Source organism: Miniopterus natalensis, chromosome 12, assembly GCF_054644295.1.
Source record: "Miniopterus natalensis isolate mMinNat1 chromosome 12, mMinNat1.hap1, whole genome shotgun sequence".
In the NCBI taxonomy this organism is placed as follows: Eukaryota; Metazoa; Chordata; class Mammalia; order Chiroptera; family Miniopteridae; genus Miniopterus; species Miniopterus natalensis.
The window spans coordinates 43,855,100-43,873,820 of NC_142092.1; the positions used below are offsets into that span (position 1 = coordinate 43,855,100).

Here is an 18,721-nt window from a genome sequence, read left to right on the forward strand (position 1 = left end):
GCATTAGTTAATCAAATAGAGCCCATAAAAATAGTAAATGTCAAAATCACAAGTTTCAGATCTAACTACCAAATTCTGGTAGGTTACACATTCTACTAGCATGTTCTACTTAGCACACAATGTGATGCCAGAACCTGAGGAAGAGTGTGTTAATTGTGTCTTATAATAGTTGTAAAGTTTCCCCTTTAACAGTATCATACTGATGTCTTTCTCAATCCATCTAATAAAATTATATAACACTTAATAAATCAAACATATGGAAAATAAATTAAGGAGTTTTAAAAAACATTCTTTCCATGTTTCTGCTTAGTTTTTAAGGAACTATTTTTTATACAAAATCTTTCTTACTAAAACTGGAAATTTTATTTTAACATACAGGTTCTTTTAACCCCAAAACAAAGGAACTTTCCTGTTCCTTAAAGGAAAGCAATATAATCCTCTAAATTTATTTCTACTTTCACAGATAGGCTTATTTCTGAAAATAGCACAGTAGCGTGGTATATTTTGGTTTGGGTTTTTTATTACTGCTATGGTATTGCTAATCCTCACGGAACAAATAACCAATGTATTAAAGCTAAATTCTAATGAATCAAATATGCTGCTCAATGAACAAACAGCTGTCCACTTGGTTAGCAACTATTCTGTTTGGTATAAGCACAGTGCTGTTCAAAAAACTTTCTGACTGCTGTCTGATATGGAAGCTACTAGTCACATGGGCTACTGAGAATTTGAAATGTGGCTAATGCAACTAAGGAATTTTTTATTTTAGTTCATTTTAACTAATTTATATTTAAGTTGCCACACATGAATAGTGGCTACTATGTAATACAGTACAGATCGAAGATTCACCATTTCCAACATCAAAATAAAGTGCTTTGTGGTCTGTCTTCAAAAATTTAGTGGAAAGCCCAGCCGGCATAGCTCAGCAGTTGAGCATCGACCTATGATCCAGAAGATCAAGGTTCAACTCCCAGTCAGAGCACATGCCCGGGTTGTGGGCTCAGTCCCCAGTAGGGGATGTGCAGGAGGAGGCAGCTGATCAACTACTCTCTCATCATTGATATTTCTCTCTCTCTCTCTCCCCCCCGCTTCCTCTCTCTGAAATCAATAAAGACTTTTTTTTTTTAAATTTAGTGGATGGTATAATTTTCTTCTGTTTTCACTTTTTGATAAAAAAAATTACAAAATGATATTATAAAGAGTTTTCCGGTAATAAGTCTCATTCTAAAACTTTGTATTTTAATTTTATAAGATGTAGTTCCAGATAATTTGAGGAGGTTGACCAATAATGTATGAAACTTGAAGATACTATTCCTGATCTAGTTTAAGCCAAATCACTTTATATATAAGGACAATAATATGTTTCATGATGATTTAAAAACTACGAATGTCAATTTTTATTTTCAGTAAGTTTTAGAAAAGGGACAAGTTCAGAAATACAAAATAATAAATTCTAGTTTTATGGCATTTTAGTGATTGATTTTAAATTATTTTAACCCCTAAATGGTTTATTTCCAAAGAGGTTTACATTCTACATTCTAAGTAACAGATTAACAAAACAACTTTTACTTATTTTAAAAATTAGAAAGGTACTTACAACTCAAGGATACAAAGATTTAGAACAGTTACTCTACATATAGATTTTATATATATATTACCTTCAGAATGAAAATCTTTTAGTGATACTGTGAGAGGTTTGTCTTTTCCCTGATGATTCTTTCTTTTATCTTTTTTATTCATAACCTTTGACTGAGTTGAAGCATTTTCGTTATTTTCAAACTCCTGAAAAGAATTATTGGCAACCATTAAGCTTAGTTTACACTAGTAAAATTAACTCATCAACAGGTAATATGTTTATTAAAGTTTTCTTTTTAAAGATAAAAGACAAATAAAACATAAAAACTTAGGCTAGCCAACTTGTATAAAAAGATACCTGTTGATTTATATACTCAATCTTTTGCATCTTAAGCATTGAAATAAAAACAAAAAGCTACACCTTGGTCTATTAACCCCTCCTACTTGCCACCCTCTTCTTCACTTCTGGACCAAACTTAAAACAATAATCCACCGTCAGTTTGCTTTCTCACTTCTCCCACCACCCAACCCTTGAAATTTCGCTTTTGCTGTTCTTTGACACTAAAATTAAGGTCAACTTCCTTTTAAATACCAAACCCAAAGGACATTATTTTTCAAGCATTTCTTGGTTTTCTCAGTACATTTCTGACTACTCTTGAGTCTCCTTTCACTGGCTTCTCTTTTCCAAACTCTGCTCTTAAAAATGTAGCTGCTATTCACTATTATTCCATTCTAACCCATTCTTATGCTTTATACGCACTGTTCTTCAAACTCAAAGTTATGATAATTTCTGTATGTATAGACAACTCAACTGGGATGTTCATTAAGCATCTCCAATTCTCTAGTAAGGACTGATCCTCTAAGTACTCTGTTTAATGACACCATCATCTACACAACTGTCTAGGCAAGAAACCTCAGAGTCATCCTTGCCTACTCTTTCTACACACTTTATATCCAAATTAGTAAGTACATCTTGTTGAGTTTATCTCCTAAACCTCTCTTAAATCTCTTTTCTTCATACCCTGTAATATTTCCCCATCTTCTTCTGCTTGACACTGTAACACCCTCTAATTTTATCCCTTCAATCCATCTTCTACACTGCTACAGTATGATTTTCTAAAATAAAAACCCCAGAATCAATCTAAAAGTTTAAAATATTCAATAGCTCTCTGCACATGCATAAAACCTAATCTCCTTAGTCTGGTACCAAGGTTCTTTATACCTTATTCTTCTGACAGTATCTCTAGCAACTCCAGGTCCCAAAATTAGTTTTTCAAATATTCTACACTCTTTCATACGTACATATCTTATATGCTTGCCACTCCTCCCCTGAGAATGCTGACCTTCCTCTTAACCTACCTGTGAATTTCTAATACATATAGTAAGACCCTCTTTTAAGAATCCTTTCCTAAAGTCCATCCCCATCAAAGGCACAGAAAATTCTTGTAGCTTTCTGAATTCCCACTGTACTGAGAACATACATTTCCCAATACTATACACCATAAATATATGTATGTCTTCCTCCACTAAACCCAAAGGATAAGACTATGTCTTCATCTTTGTATTATGTGCCTAGCACATTTTGGCTATTCAAAAAAATGTTTGGTAAGTGATAGAACAGAATAAAAAATGCCACCCCAAACCTTAGTTATTATAAAAATCCTTAAGCTATCGTTTTTAAATTGAAATAACCTGACTTAAAACTCAACAGCTGCCCAGCCGGGTGTGGCTCAGTGGTTGAGCATCAACCTAGGATCCTGGAGATCGAGGTTCAATTCCCGGTCAGGGCACATGCCTGGGTTGCAGGCTCGATCCTCAGTTGGGGGTGTGCAGTAGGCAGCCGATCAATGATGACTCTCTCATCATTGATGTTTCTATCTCTCTCTCTCCCCGCCCTCCTCTCTCTGAAATCAATATATATTTAAAAAACAACAACAAACAAACCTCAATGACTACATCAATGTAATCACATCAAATTAGCCATCATGCACAAAAGGAATTCCTCCATTCTCTGAGAGTCATTATTGTCTGATAAAACCAAAGCTCTCGGGTACTAGCCTATGTGCCAAGAAAACTGACTGGAAACAAGATATTTTATCAATATCATCTACTCTACTCCTCTAAAGATACAGCTAATCATTTTAGCTTTAGAATCTGGACATATATCTAACACATTACTTTATAATAATTTCAATTTGATAAATTTTCTCTTCAAATTGAACAAGTCAGGAGGACTTTTCCAGTGTAACCTGAAAGTCCATTAAATGACTTAAGTCATAGTGAAGCTATCTCTATCCATTTTTGTAATTGCCAGGTTTATGTCTAAATGGACAAGTAACAACAGGATTACAGTTACTCTTGATTTTTCAGGATAACAATAGAGAGATATGGAAAAAGAAACTAACACATATAGGGTCCCAAAGTCCACTTCATTGGCTTTCTTCCTCTTCCCTTTAGCTATGAATACACTGCAAAATCATCTACTGTGAATTTTAATTATTCTCATCCCTTCATCTTGAATGAAGAAGCTAGCATACAATGACATAGTCTAAAGGCCCTTAAGCATGACCAAAGGTCATTGATGATCAACTACTGAGTAATCACAAGTTGAATAAATGTTATAGATCAAAAAAATCCCAATACATGTGAAGAACTAAAGTTAAATAACATGAAGATAATAAAAATGCTCAATTTAAATAGAAACCAGAAACCATCACTACTTTTTTACTTAAATGTTCCTACAGTTGTAAGCTGTAGAACGCATTTCAGTACTCGACCCAACATCACAGCTTAGTGACAAATGCTGAGTTCACAAGGCCAAATTAACAGAAATGGCCTCCTATTTACTTTAGTTAATTGCAGTGTATCTTCAGCAGAGGGTCTCTTAATGGATGCCCCTGTACTCATACTTACCTTACATTTTTTAATCTAATTTTCTATGTTCATTTAAATAAGTTAAAATAAATCATTTGCTGTTCATTTAATTTCCTCTCTTCCCTTCATGTTGGAACTTTTTAAAATGAACATTCCAAATCATCAAAGTTTAGTCCACATGTTTCTGTGGTCTCTCAAAACCTGAGAAAGAATCTCATTATAAAAACTGCGTGTAACCCGGCCAGTGTGGCTCAGTTGGTTGGAGCGTAGTCCTGTCCATCAAAAGGTGGTGGTTTTGATTCCCAGTCAGGGCACATACCCAGGATGGGGATTCGATCCCCGGCTGGGTGTGTAAGAGAGGCAACCGATCAATGTTTCTTCCATCGATGCCTCTCTCTCTCTCCCTTCCCCTTTCTAAAATCAATTTTTTTTAAAAAAGGTTTTATGTCATTTATTTTTTAAAAATTAAAAAATTAAAACTGAATGATAATATTTTGTTACAACAAACTTTAAAGAGAACTTTAATACAAAATTCAGGAAGATTGGTCCTAACTTTGAACCACTTAAACCTAATATAGCTAAATGAATAAATGTGTAAATACCTTTTTGTGTTCTTCATATTCTAATTTACTTAGCAACAATGCCTTCTCAAGATCTGCTTCAAACATTTCAGATGTCAGCTAAAAAAAAATGTTTCACAAGAAATAAATGATAGCATTATACCACACTAGCAAAATAATCATAACAATATATACAGGAAAAGAAAAATATACATTAAAAAACAATCTGGGTTCTCCAAAGTTATCTATCCATGCCAAAGTAAGGCATTTTATAGAAGATACCAAAGCAAAAACTTCCAATTTTGAGATTTCCATTTCCCCTTTCATTGTCAACAATTCATTGTATATCACATAATTCTTTCACTTTAATAAAAACAAAAATCTTACACTGTGGCTGAGTGGCTCAGTTGGTTAAAGCCTTGTCCCATACACCAACAAAAAAGTTGCAGGTTCGATTCCCAGTCAGGGCACGTACCTAGGTTGTAGGTTGTGGGTTCGATCCCTGGCCAACGCAAATACAAGAGGCAACCAATCGATGTTCTTCTCTCATATCGATGATCTTTCTCTCTCTCTCTTCCTCTCTCTCTAAAATCAATTAACATATCCTCAGGATAAAAAAACACACAATCTTATGAAGAATTTGACACTGTCATGGATGTCAAAGGCAATATTCAGTTTAGGACACCAAAAATATAATAGTGATTATTATTCAAAATTATAAGAATACTAAAAAATAATGAGCATTATAAAACATACCATTTCCTTAACACAAACTAATCCCTCAGGTACAGAACCTTTAAACAAGGTGACCAAATGCCCTGTCACATGCCTGAGGTTATGGAGTGATTATAGTGCATCCTTTTACTGCTACCTTTTATTCCTTTTATATGATTGCCCTACCTTTAAAGTCACCTAATGCTGTAACTAAAATAATTTTCTGTAATCTATATCTTTTGGTTCCACTTTCCCACCACAAAATCTCACCTTAACATCTTACAATCTAGCTTCCACCACCCTCTAACCAAATAACTCTCCAAGAATTAACTTTCCGAATTGCCAAACAGAATTGCTACAGTAGCTGGATGGGACTTTGGGTAGTCTAGCACTGAGGATAAGGTATATCTGCAGCTGAATATAGTATAGTTGCAATATGATAAAAGTAAACATCCTGAATTTGTGTGCATGTAATTATCAACCTATGCATCCTGGATAATAAAAGCATAAATATAATGAACCTCTTGTTTTTTTCTATCCAGAATCCCTTCCTTTATTCCTCTGAGTAACTATACTTCATTTCAATGTCATGATTTTAGCAGAACAGCCAATCTCATAAATCTGTATACCACCCACCACCATATCCACACAGACATCCAAACTACCATTATCAACAACAGGGTGGGAGCAAGGGATCCAACTCTTTTTTGGTCTCCTAGGAATTAAATTTTGAGAACACAAAGCAAGTAGGATTCATTCATTTGATAACAGCCCTCTAAAAGTGAGTGTACTAGTTCTATTAGTTCATGTGCCTATGCACCCCAGAATTGCTTAGTTTCCATCTTTCTTAACGCCTAGTTGTTTAGTTCTTAATTCAAATCTGTGAGTCACTCAGAATCCATTTGACAAATTATTTTTGCCAAAGTTAACCAGAATTGTTTCTGTTGCTAAATAATAATAAAAAACTAAGCTAAAATAGAAACCAACTCCTAAAAAGAGTATGATCTGTTTCACACTGATACCTTGATAACTGGAAAAATGTTAACCAATATTTCCTTTGAAAGCATCTCATCTAATTCTATACTAAGACAACAAAAAGAGGAAAAATGATTAGGTTTATCACAAAAAAATTAACTCACAGAAAATACAATTAGAATTAAGGGTAAATAGCACAAGAAAATCCGGCTAAGCCCAGAGTAAATTTCATATACTTTTTTCTACGGAGTAACTGAAAAGAATCAAGTAATTCATCAATCCAAATTAGTAATAATCAGGAAAAAGTAATATATTCACCTTTTAGATAATTATATAAATAGATATTCAAAAACAATATAGTTATACGCAAAAAACTGGATTCATGTGTTACACACAAAAAAGTTGGTATTTCTCTACCTAAACTGAAAGCAAACTTAATAAAAATATTTCACTATAATTAAAGCACAGTTATCATCCCAATGTAGGAAAAGTAGCAAAACTACTTAAATTTATTCTGAACAAAACTAGTTTAATTTACCACTAAGCTTTTAATCCATATTAAAGACATTTTACACTTATGGAAAGGGCATTTAAGATTATTTCCAATATGTCACATATTACGACTGATAATCCAAAAATAAGTTAGTGAACAGGGGAATAGCTTAGAAAGCAGGGAGACTTGCAAGATGTCATTATTCTTTTTCGTATTAACTCACAGAACTTAGCTGTTGTGAGAGCTAATTCAAATAGCATGACAAAAAGTGAATGGAATTTTTATATTATTATTATTATTATTATTATTATTATTATTATCCTCGCCTGAGGATATTTTTTCTACTGATTTTTAGAGAGTGCAAGGGAGGGGGAGAGAGGGAGAGAGAAAGAGAAACGTAGATATGAGTGAGACACATCGATTGGTTGCACATACCCCAGATTCAGGAATCAAACCTGCAACCCTTTGGTGCACAAGTGACGCTCTAACCACGGAGCCACACCAGCCAGGGCTAAATGGAACTATTAAAGTGAAAAAATATGGCTCTTTCTAGTATCTGATTCCAAATGTAGCAGGTAGAAAAGGAATAAAGGAATTTTTGGAGGAAATAGCCATGTGAACAAAGGTATAATACTAAAGACAGAGATACAGGGTGGGGCAAAAGAAGGTTTATAGCAGTTTGTATGGAAAATAATATAATAATTAATAAATAATAAAACGGGAATAAACTCTTCTGCGTACTCACAACTGTAAACCTACTTTTGCCACACCCTTTACTATGGGATACCAAGGAAAAAGATACCTGACAAAAGGTGAATTCTATACAAGAAAGGTGGAAAAAACACAGACTTTGGGAGATCACACAGGTGGATAATTTGTTCTATAAATTGTGAATCTCAGTTCCATCATACATATATATAGTATCAACCTTGCAAGGTAGTTTTAAAGGTTTACAGCTATAATATATGTACAGTACCTAGGACAGTACCTGCATGGCACTAGTTACACATATTAGATTAAAATTCCCCTCCTCTATGTTGGAGAACAGTAGAAAATAGCTTAGATAGGGTTGAATTAGGTTCCAGGATCTCCCTAAAAATTAGGGATTTGAGGCAGATGAAAGAGAAATGCTAATAGAAGTAATTTTAAAGAAATAAACTGAATATTAGAAGAATGAGAATTTTGAATCAATGCGCCTGGCCAAACCACTGTAATCTCAGCATATAGGAAACTGGACCAGAACACAGCGGTGCAGAAAATAAAAATGGCTGTATCTTAGAAAAAAATAACCAAGTTTTGGAACTGATTAATATTAAGTATGAAAAAAGAATGAATCAAACATAATCTTTCTGATCCTAGTTAACAGGCAGAATGGTAACACAAGATTAAATCATTAGGAAAGAAAAAAAAAAACATGATTCCAAATTCCCTAAACATATCTTAATTAAATAATTACCGTAAGACTGTTGTAAATATAGGTGTTAATCTAATTAACCAGTACATGTCTAGGTAGAACTGGAGGGGGGGAGGGGGAAAGGGCTGGGAGGCACCAGGCAAGAAAATGCAAATAAAACCAAGAGTTTTAAAAAGTGTCTTATATTTAAGTTTGCAAATTGAGAATTCCTACTCATTATGTTTAAACTTAAGGGAGGAGCAGGAAAAGAAGAAAAAGGGAATAGTAGGTACTAAAATGCCCACAGGATTGAAAAGAATGCATGTGCCCAAGATGCCCCTTCCTCTTGGCTTCCTTCATTGCCTCCTACTCCCCATCTAGTAGTAAAACATTTTTTCTTTCTATTGAAAGAAATCTATAGTTCAAGGGTTTATGATCAGTTAAAAAGTATGAAGGACCAATGAAAAATAGGAAGGACAATAAACATTTTGGAACTAGATTTTAAAAAATTAATTTGTAAGCCTAAGTAACATAACAATCTCACCCATTTTAAATCCAAGCAAAACAATTTCCAAATGAAGAGTTACTCTTCATTTCTCATAGACATCATGGGACAGGGTTATTGTAAACCAACACAAAACATCATTCTGAAGACATCTAACACCTGCAGCCAACTGTTTAACCACAATAGCTATATTGCCTTGTGGTACTCTAACTCAATGATTTTCAAAGTGTGGACCATATATCTTTCACTAATTTGGAAAACAGAAGTATTTCCCCCGAAATCTCATAGTCTTATTGAACATTATGATTTTAAAGGTTGTCAATGTTCTACAAAAACTGTTATCTGTGTGTTCGCACTAGTTATAAGGTTCAGTTCATCTCAGCTAATGAATCTTCACGTCTTTGAGTGCTGTTTGCATTTATTAAGTCTGCATTATTGTTGTATGCTTGATTATATCTCCAAGTAATAAACACTTCAATGATTCACTGAAGGACTAAACATAGTAATGAAAAGATGCAACTTATAAAAACAACATAAATAAGGACTAATACAGTGAATACTGAATGTAAACCTGTATGTGTCATAACAGCGATATCTTATAAGCAGCTGAAAAGAAAATTATAAATAAAAAATTAAGATAGAGGATATCTGGAATTTTGATTTACTGAATTATCAATCCATTTTTTCCTAGCTATGAAACATGGGCAAGACTGTGGCCTGAAGACATAGTTTTTGTTTCACTTTCAAAGCACAATGACCTGCAGGAGTCTCTCCAGAACAAGCTTCAAATAGTTGCTTTCCAGAACAAAAGTAATGAATATTGTTGCTAAAGAAAGAGCCAAAAATCACAGATTTATTTGAATTTGCACTTCCTATAGGGAAACCAAGGGCAGGTCAAACTATTGCCAAGAGATTCATTATACCAAAAGACTTAATATTAATGAAAAATATCACACTCACAAACATAAAACAGAACAAGCTATTGGCAAAACACTAGTATCAGATGGATTGGAAAACAATGTGAAAGAACAATTAGTATTGTGCACAAGCTAGCAGATGCTTCACTTTAGAGCTAGACAAAACCAGTGATGTGTGGAGTTTGAATCAATACAATAAGAGGAGGAAATATAAAATAAAATTTGATCTAAACTATTTATCACTGAAAACCCATGAGAAGAGATTTTTCTATTAAGTTAATTATTTGTGAGCTATGATGGAGACTTAAAAAAAGAACACTGGACTCAGTAATATCAATGTATTATGAATAAAAGAGGTTATGCCTGAGCAACATCTATACAGAGACTTATTCCTAGGGAATAGGTGTTAGTGAACAATATGTTATCTTGACCTTGATTCAATATTAAAAGAAACAGTAAAAATTATGAATGCCATCAAATCAAAGCCATGGCCTATTCATCTTTTTTTAAACACTAAGCTTTACTGAGATATAATTCACATATTTTATATATTTCTTATCACATAAAATTCACCCATTTCAAGTGTGAAATATATACCTACTTTTGATGTATACATCTCGGCAAAGAGGGAATATAAAACTATCTTTCAAAAAACAACAACTATCTTTCCACACTGAAGTATGCTGGATAGATACAAGTTTATGAAATGGAAAATGAGATTAAAAAAAATATATTTCTTTAAGGGACAAATAATGCAGTAAAGATCATCTTTATAATTTCTAGCAGCTTTGGTAGCATACCTCAACAAAATATACGGTATCCTGAATAGCCTGAACAAATACTTTTAGGGGCAATATATCACAATTTTTAATGTTATGGAAAATATTAGAATTAAGATCAAACTGTGGTTCAGACAGTTTGTCCCAATTGGTTTTTGTCTTTTCATGAGAAATTCCAATTATTTATATTTATTTATAAAACACAGTGTTTGCCTATTACCCTTTTATATATCCTTTTTTAGCCTTATTTCGAAGGCTTCCTTGCAATTTCCTTTGCTTTATAAGTTTTGCTATGTGGGCCATGTATTTTTTTTCTTCAAATGATTTAAAACTCAGAATGGGCCCTAGCCTGTTTGGCTAAGTGGTTAGAGCGTCAGCCTGCCTACTGAAGGGTCTAGGGATTCTTACTGAAAGCAGCAAACATGTGAATTAATCCAATACAAAAAGCTCCTCAGAACAGTGGTGTCACAGACTCAGATGAACTGCCATCTTTAAAATGAATACATTCATTGAAAGTCAAAGCAATATCATTTCATTTACTTATCTGTACCTGCTCATCTCTTTGTCTCCACTCTTGCCAATTTTCTTCTCGTGAATCCTTCTGTACTGGGTTTGGTAAAGAAAGCTCATGTTGAGTGTTACAAGTGGCATGGGAGGATTTCTGGGGAATTTTCTTAAAAGCAAGATTCCTGAGCTATGAAACAAACAAAGAATATATTAAATTCAGTTTACCAATCCTGAGATACTAATGATTTTTTGGAAGTTAAGAAATCAACAGTAATTTTACACTTCTAAACACCATTCCAAACGCTATTTCCATTTTTTATAATCTTCGTAGAATACTAATTTTGCAAGCATTTGAGAGAATGCTTGGTGGATTTCTAGATAAAATGATTAATAGGTAAAAATGGATTGTATTCTATTATACCATCATTTTAAAAATTCTGCTTTACTAAGGGAAGAAGTTTATAGGAGTAGAACATTAGATTACGTGTGCTTTTAAAATACAAAACAATAAGATTCAAAAAAGATTAAAGTTTAATAGCTTACAAATTTAAAAGTTTAAATAGTGAGAAAAGATAGCTTATGCAATTCAAGCAACTACTTTGCTAGTCCTAAAAAATACAAGGGCTAGTCCTCAAAGTAACATAATGAATTAAAACTCTACTGGCCAAGCCACTTCCCAGCAACAAGAATAATCAGAGACACAGAAAATGAAACAAGAGAGAAAAATATTGAGAGGGTGTTATGGATTGAATTATATATCTCCCCAAAAAATATGGTGTAGCCCTAACCCTCGGTGTCTATGAAAGTGACTTTATTTGTAAATAGGTCTTTGCAGCTGTAATCAAGTTAAGATGAGTCATACTGAATTAGGGTAGACCCAGATCCAATATGACTGGTATCCTTATAAGAAGAGGTGAAGACAAACATACACAAAGAGAATGCCAAGCAAGTAACAAGAGGCAAAAATTGGGAGTGATGCAGCTGGAAGCCAAGGATTGATGGCCACCACAAGATTGGAAGAGGAAAGACAGGATTCTACTTTGAGTCTGAGAGAGAACACAGCCCTTGTTGACACCTTGGTTTGGACTTCCAACCTGTAGAACCATTGGAGAATAAATTTCTGTTGTTTTAAGCCACCTAGTTTGTAGTACTTTGTTATGACAGCCTTAGGGAAACTAATAAAAAGGCTTTAAATTGAGAATCAACAATTTTAACTAATACTCAATATATGGTTCTGCAAAAGGCAGTGATGAGATACAAACATCTCTTTCGCCGTTTTTTCCTGTGGAAAAGACATAGAGGAGGAGATGCTACTGGAGATGAAGCACTAGCGAGTAGACTGTTGCTTTACTTTACAGAAAGTAAAGACTGATAGAACCACAGCCAAGGAATTGGAAAGAAAGGATCCTCAGGCTCATTCTCAGTTACACGTTTTCTTATTCTCTAATGTAAACTACATTATTACCCTATTTTCTGTTCCCCCACATCATCAATTCCAAAATGAAAGTGGTAGGCAATCAAAAGTTCTGAAAGACTGGACTTCTGAAAGGATATATGGTAGGGAAAATATATTTTCTTTTGAAGTTATTCTCTGTGTGGCAGCATTTTAAAGAGATACATAGAAAGCAATAGTGATAAAAATGTAATAGAAACAAACTGAAAAGACTTGTTTCCTAAGTCTTGGGACATTATAAAATAAATATTGGGGAGGACACTTTTACTACTTCTCTCATTAAATGATATTGAAAAAGGTCCTTATATAACTGACTGCTCCTTCTATTAAAAGATAAACACACAATAAACTGATGAATAAATTAGAACCACGGGCATGGAAAAATGGAAGAGACTGACAAAGCTCAGAGGGAAGAGGGGAGGGGTTGTACGGAAGAGATTAACCAAAGAACTTATATGCATATATGCACTGCCCATGAACACAGACAATAGGATGATGAAGGCCTGAGGCTGGACGGAAACCAGGTGGTGGCGGACAAGAGGGAGAAAAAAGGGGGGGCCATCTATAATACTCTCAACAATAAAAATATTTTTTTGTAAAGACCAACATGGAGTTGTTTTTCAGCATTTCTTTTAAAAACAAATGGGCACATTAAATGTTGGTCATGTAACTCAGGATGGAAATGTCTAGGGGAGAGGGGCCTGCCTTGTAAAAGAAAGATGATCATCAAATGCATAAAAATGTATGTTCAGGCTAGTCTTAGGATTACTGCTATAATAGTAAGAAAAAAAATGGGAAACAACCTAAATGTCTATCACAAGGGTTCAATTAAATAAAGTATGATATAGCCATATAATTAAATAATGTGGAGTCATTTAAAATAATATAGAACTTTATTTATTCATATGGAAAACTGCTCATGGCTAATTAGAATAAATAGCCAGGATAAAAGTCTTATATAACCCCATTTTTGTTTAAGTAAAATATGAATATAGATATATGTGTATTTACGTATCTGTTGGTTATAGCTCTAGTTATATTTACAAATGGCCTTTGTTTCCTCTTAAGACTTCCTTACCTTTTGGAAAGAGCACGTAAGCTTCCATAAAGGCATTTAAAATTTTTTCATTACATTAAACTGAACAAACAAGCAAAGTAGAGACAGACTTATACAGAGCAGGCTGACAACTCTGGGGGATGAGGAAAGGCAGGGGAGGTGAAGGGATTGAGCAAAAAAGAAAAAAAAAGAAAGAACTCAAACTCATGGACATGGATAATAGTGTGGTGATTGCATGGCAGGGGTGGAGGTGGAAGAGGGTATGGGGGGATAAATGGTGATGGGAAAAATTAAATTAAAAAACAAAAAATGTTCATTATACTGACTTTAAATACATACAAATTTATATACATTCATTCAAGTCATATTTACCAAGTACCTATGAACCAAGTACTATGGATACATGGGTCAGTAAGATAGTACCTGTCCTCATAATGCTTACTTACAGTCTACTGGGAAAGCAAACACAGATAATTGTAACTGTTACCTCATTTGCTTCACTCTGTTGCTGTTCCTTCTTTTTTCTTCTTTTCTCTCTCTTTTTCTCATTTGTAGTTGATTTGCTTGTTTGAGACTTTCCAGTATTCCGACCTTTGCCTTTTCCAGGTTCAGAATCAGAGCCACTGCCGCTATCCACTTGCAAAAGGGCAAAACGAGACGCAGTAGTGGGAACAGAACTAAGAACTGCTGAGGCCATTGTAAATATTTTTCTTTAAAAATACTTCTGTCAAGAATAATTCCTGTGGAGGGAGAAAAGGAGGCAGGTGAGTAAAGATACGCTGTAAAATTTGTTCAAGGTTCCAGAGTAATAATAATAAATTATTATATATACATACACTTCTCCGGACAGACAGTATATTTGGATTCATATCCACAATCCTATGGGCAATAACATACTTTTTAACTTAAAAACAACATAAAATTGTATAATAGAAAATAGAATAATGATATATTGAGATTTCACAGACTACTGCAAGACTATCACCAATACAATGGATTCATTTTTCCATATACAGTTTTCAAAAATTCATGGTTTTCCTTTCTTTTAAATATACTGCTAAAATATATACATATTTATGGAGAACATCCTAAATCAATATGGTTTACATCAGAAAAGTATGTTTATCCCCAACTTCCAAAACAGGAAAAATAAGGAGTAGGAAAGGAAGAACAGTGTTATATACAAAATGCTGCCTTAAGTTTGAACCTAGAGACTGTTACACTAAGTCACAGAATTGAGAACAAAATAGAGAACTTAAATTCCCTCAAATGTTTCAAAATCTCCCTCCACATTATCTTTTAGTTCACTAGCCTCAGTGCATCCTACCATTCCAGCGTGGGCAGGAGTGGTTTCGTTTAGTGTATTTTCAGTTTTTTAAGAACATAGACAGGATATTGAAAGTCCTCTAGTAATTTCTAACCCAAACATTTTAGCTTTACAGATGAGGCAACTGGTGCTTAGACTGGTTAAGTGACTTGCCTAAGGCCATTACACAAGTTAATGGGAAAGTCAGGACCTGAACCTAGAAATGCTGAACCCTACTCTGCAAATTCAAAGAAAGAAGCTTTGTAACTACTTAGAAGTCTAAATACTCTTTCAATTTAAAAGGAAAACAGATTTTCTTAAGAAATTATAAGATGTAGAAATTTGTTTGTTTTTATTCTGAAGTATCAGGTACACAACTGAATAAAATATTAAGTTTTAAAAAAATAACTGCACTCCAAGTACCCAGCACTTTTAAGATTAACAGAACATTAACCCACCCTGTGCCTCTCCCCAGCAGCATGTCACCACTCCCCGTCCAGAGATAATTATTAACCTGATTTTTTAATTATTCTTTTGTTTTTCTTTAGTTTTATCATGTATGTCTCAAGTTACAGTGCTGATATCTGAAAAAGCTACTGTCATTTCTACAATATTCCACTGTTTACACGGGTCCACCCTCTTCAGTGTGGGAGGGAACTATGCAAAAGTGTGAATACTAAGAGGAGGGAATAATTAAGGTCCATTTTGAAAGTTAAAAGCACACTACAGTTTGTATGTTTTCAGGAGGGAACAAAAATGAGAAGCATGTGTTCAATCTTCCATCTTAACCAAAGAATCCAGAATATTATTTGAAATCTTTCAATTTTTTTGTTGAACAATGAAAGTCAAACAAGAGCTGAAACTTGAAGATGCCGCCTAGCAGTTATTAAATCAAAGTATTTTTATTTTAATACCATCTTAAGACCTATTGCTCCTATGCTCAGAAATATGCAAATCAAGATAAAATACCACAACATACAGAGATGGTGTCACACTGATAAATTATGACATATTTTTAGGCTTAAATCTTTCCTGCAAGCATGGGAAATGAGGTGTAAGCTATTAAAGGGGAAAATATTACAAAATGAAACAAGTTCCAGACTCAAAAATATTATAAAAAACATTAATTCTGCTTCAACTTCAACATGCCATGCTAAAATCCTACAAGTTTTAGTTGCTTTGAACACTTTAGATACAATAATCCAACAAAGTTGTTCAACTATTATTATATTTAATTTTAACTGTGGGGACTATAAATTGCATGTGGCAGCAGTTCACAAATATTCACTGTCCCTCCCTAAAGGAGAATTATTTATCATTCTCCTACTGAATGCAGGCATGACCATGTGAATGACTTTGGCTAGTGAAATATAAGCTTTAAAAAGCTTTAAAAGCCAGAACATGGTCCACCACGTTCTCTTTTCCCTGCTTCTGTGACTGTGGAAACATATGCTGAGACAGTGTCTCCATCAATCAGCCAGGTCTGATGGAGCATGAAACCACAATGAACAAAGTCTCCTTACTAACCTGTGATGGATACAGGGTGGGGTAAAAGTAGGTTTACAACTGTGTGTGAACAGAGTTTACTCTATTATTATTTATTAATTATTGTATTATTTTCCATACGAACTGTAAACCTACTTTTGCCTCACCTTGTATGTAGCTTGAGCAAGAAAGCAACTTTATTTCTTTAAACATCTGAGATCTTCAGGTTGCTCTTGCAATATACCTAGCCTTATCATGACTGGTATCTTGCACAAATAAATATCTTTTCCATTCTAAGACTTATATAAAAAAACTGTGATTTCATATTTGGATTGCTCTGAATTAGTTAAATGTTCACAGATGTCTGTTCTAAAACATCTCTCCAAAGCTCATAGGCATTTTCTTTCTGTGGCATAGAGCAGAGCTTCCTTACCAGTGTACCCTCAGATAGTTACCCTTTGTCCTTGGGGCCACCAAAAAAACCCTGGAGAATGCAGACACTCTAGGCCAGTGACCACCAGATGCAAGCAGCCCTATTTGATTCTCCCCAGAGGACAACTGGTGCACGTGCTGCTCTGTACTTATTTCTCAACTGTGTCAAGGGAAGTGCTCAAGCCCCTGGAAATTACATCAGACAGCTGCCGAATGCACTGCTGCCCATTACGGTAGACAGGTTAATGGAACTATTGTAAGACTTTGTATTCTAGATGCCCAAAACACAAGGCATACAGTATAGGGAGCAGCAACTGACATCAGGAGTACGGAAGCACAAAGTCTCTTAATGAGCAAGGTTCCAAGCAATAGCCTGAAATCTCTACATTCACAAATAGCAGACATTTCCCTCCACTTGCCAGTAACATGCCTTTTTAATGAAACAAACGTGCAACTGAACTTAAACTTTCACTGTATCACAAGAAATTTTATATTATTAAATTTTGATAAGAAAAGATCTTAGATTCTTTAAAAATAATTTCAATTGTTATAAACTACTGAATGATCATACTACAAAAATGATTTGTTTTTGTTACCTACTCATTCAAACAAAATTTCAATGGAAACTCAATTTGAAGAAAACATCACTTAAAAGTCTGGACCAGGGCTCCAGCCAGGTGGCTCAGTTGGTTGGAGCATTGTTCCGTACACCAAGAAGGTTGTAGGTTAGATTTCCAGTCAGGGCACATACCTAGGTTGTGGGTTTGATTCTCAGTCAGGGCCCATACGGGAGGCAACTGATTGATGTTTCTCTCTCTCACATTGGTGTTTCTCTCTCTTTCTTTCTCTCTCTCTCTCCCCCCCTCCCTACCTCCTTTTAAAATCAAGGAACATATCCTAACTAAGTATAATTTCCTCATTGAAAACTCCGATATGATCCTGAAGTTTTTAATAAATTCAACATTTACTTTCCTAATATATTTTGTTTTTACCTATCCTAATCATATACTATAAAAAAAGGTAACACATTTTCCCTCGCCCTGTTCTATATAGACACTGTAGATCTCCTCTCAGTCTGGGGACAATGGGACACCTGCGCTGAAGTCAAACAGCAGAAACCTAGGCAAACCCAACTTGCTGCTTACTGTAAGCCCCTAAACCACCTACTTGATCTGTGTGTCCTCATCTGTGAAAGTAGGACAAAAGTGCCCAGTTCATGGAGTTTTTAAGATTAAATAAGTTAATGTACTTTATGTACATTAATAGAACAGAAGCCAGTACAGCAGAAGCACTCAAATATAAACATCTACTGGTATTCTTACTATAATTATTAACTGAAATATGTCTTGAGGTGCTATGAGGTACAGGAGAATTGGCACAACCTATTTAAAAATTTGGCTAACCATGTCTGACTCCATTGCAAAAATGTTTTGAAACTTAAATCAACATCTGGCCATTCTAAAAGCTAAGGCTTTAATCTTTGAAATAAGAAAAAAGTTGTTAGGCATTAAGAAGTGAGTGTTGAGCAATGAGCCACTGAAAAGAGTCAAAGACCTAAAGATTATACCTAATATACTGCAGAAGGAAAACATCAATCTACCTGAAACCCAAGAATCACAGAAAGGACTAAGTCTTAAATAGTGGGCATACAGTAGACAGACAATAAATGTTTCCTGAATGAATGAAAATAATAAAA

General features: G+C 34.3%; 1 protein-coding gene across 4 annotated transcripts in view; it reads right to left on the reverse strand.

The window, feature by feature from the left end:
* The window catches only part of GKAP1 (G kinase anchoring protein 1), a 48,236-nt gene that overhangs the window by 24,740 nt on the left and 4,775 nt on the right, over window positions 1-18,721 (reverse strand). For all 4 annotated transcript variants that reach the window (XM_087822724.1, XM_087822726.1, XM_087822723.1 and 1 more), the window contains exons 3-6: window positions 14,290-14,542; window positions 11,336-11,479; window positions 5,052-5,129; window positions 1,659-1,782 (exon numbers count right to left, since the gene is read on the reverse strand). In XM_087822724.1, the coding sequence (XP_087678850.1) occupies window positions 1,659-1,782; window positions 5,052-5,129; window positions 11,336-11,479; window positions 14,290-14,499 (556 nt within the window). In that variant the 5' untranslated portion in view covers window positions 14,500-14,542. The remainder of the gene's footprint in view (window positions 1-1,658; window positions 1,783-5,051; window positions 5,130-11,335; window positions 11,480-14,289; window positions 14,543-18,721) is intronic.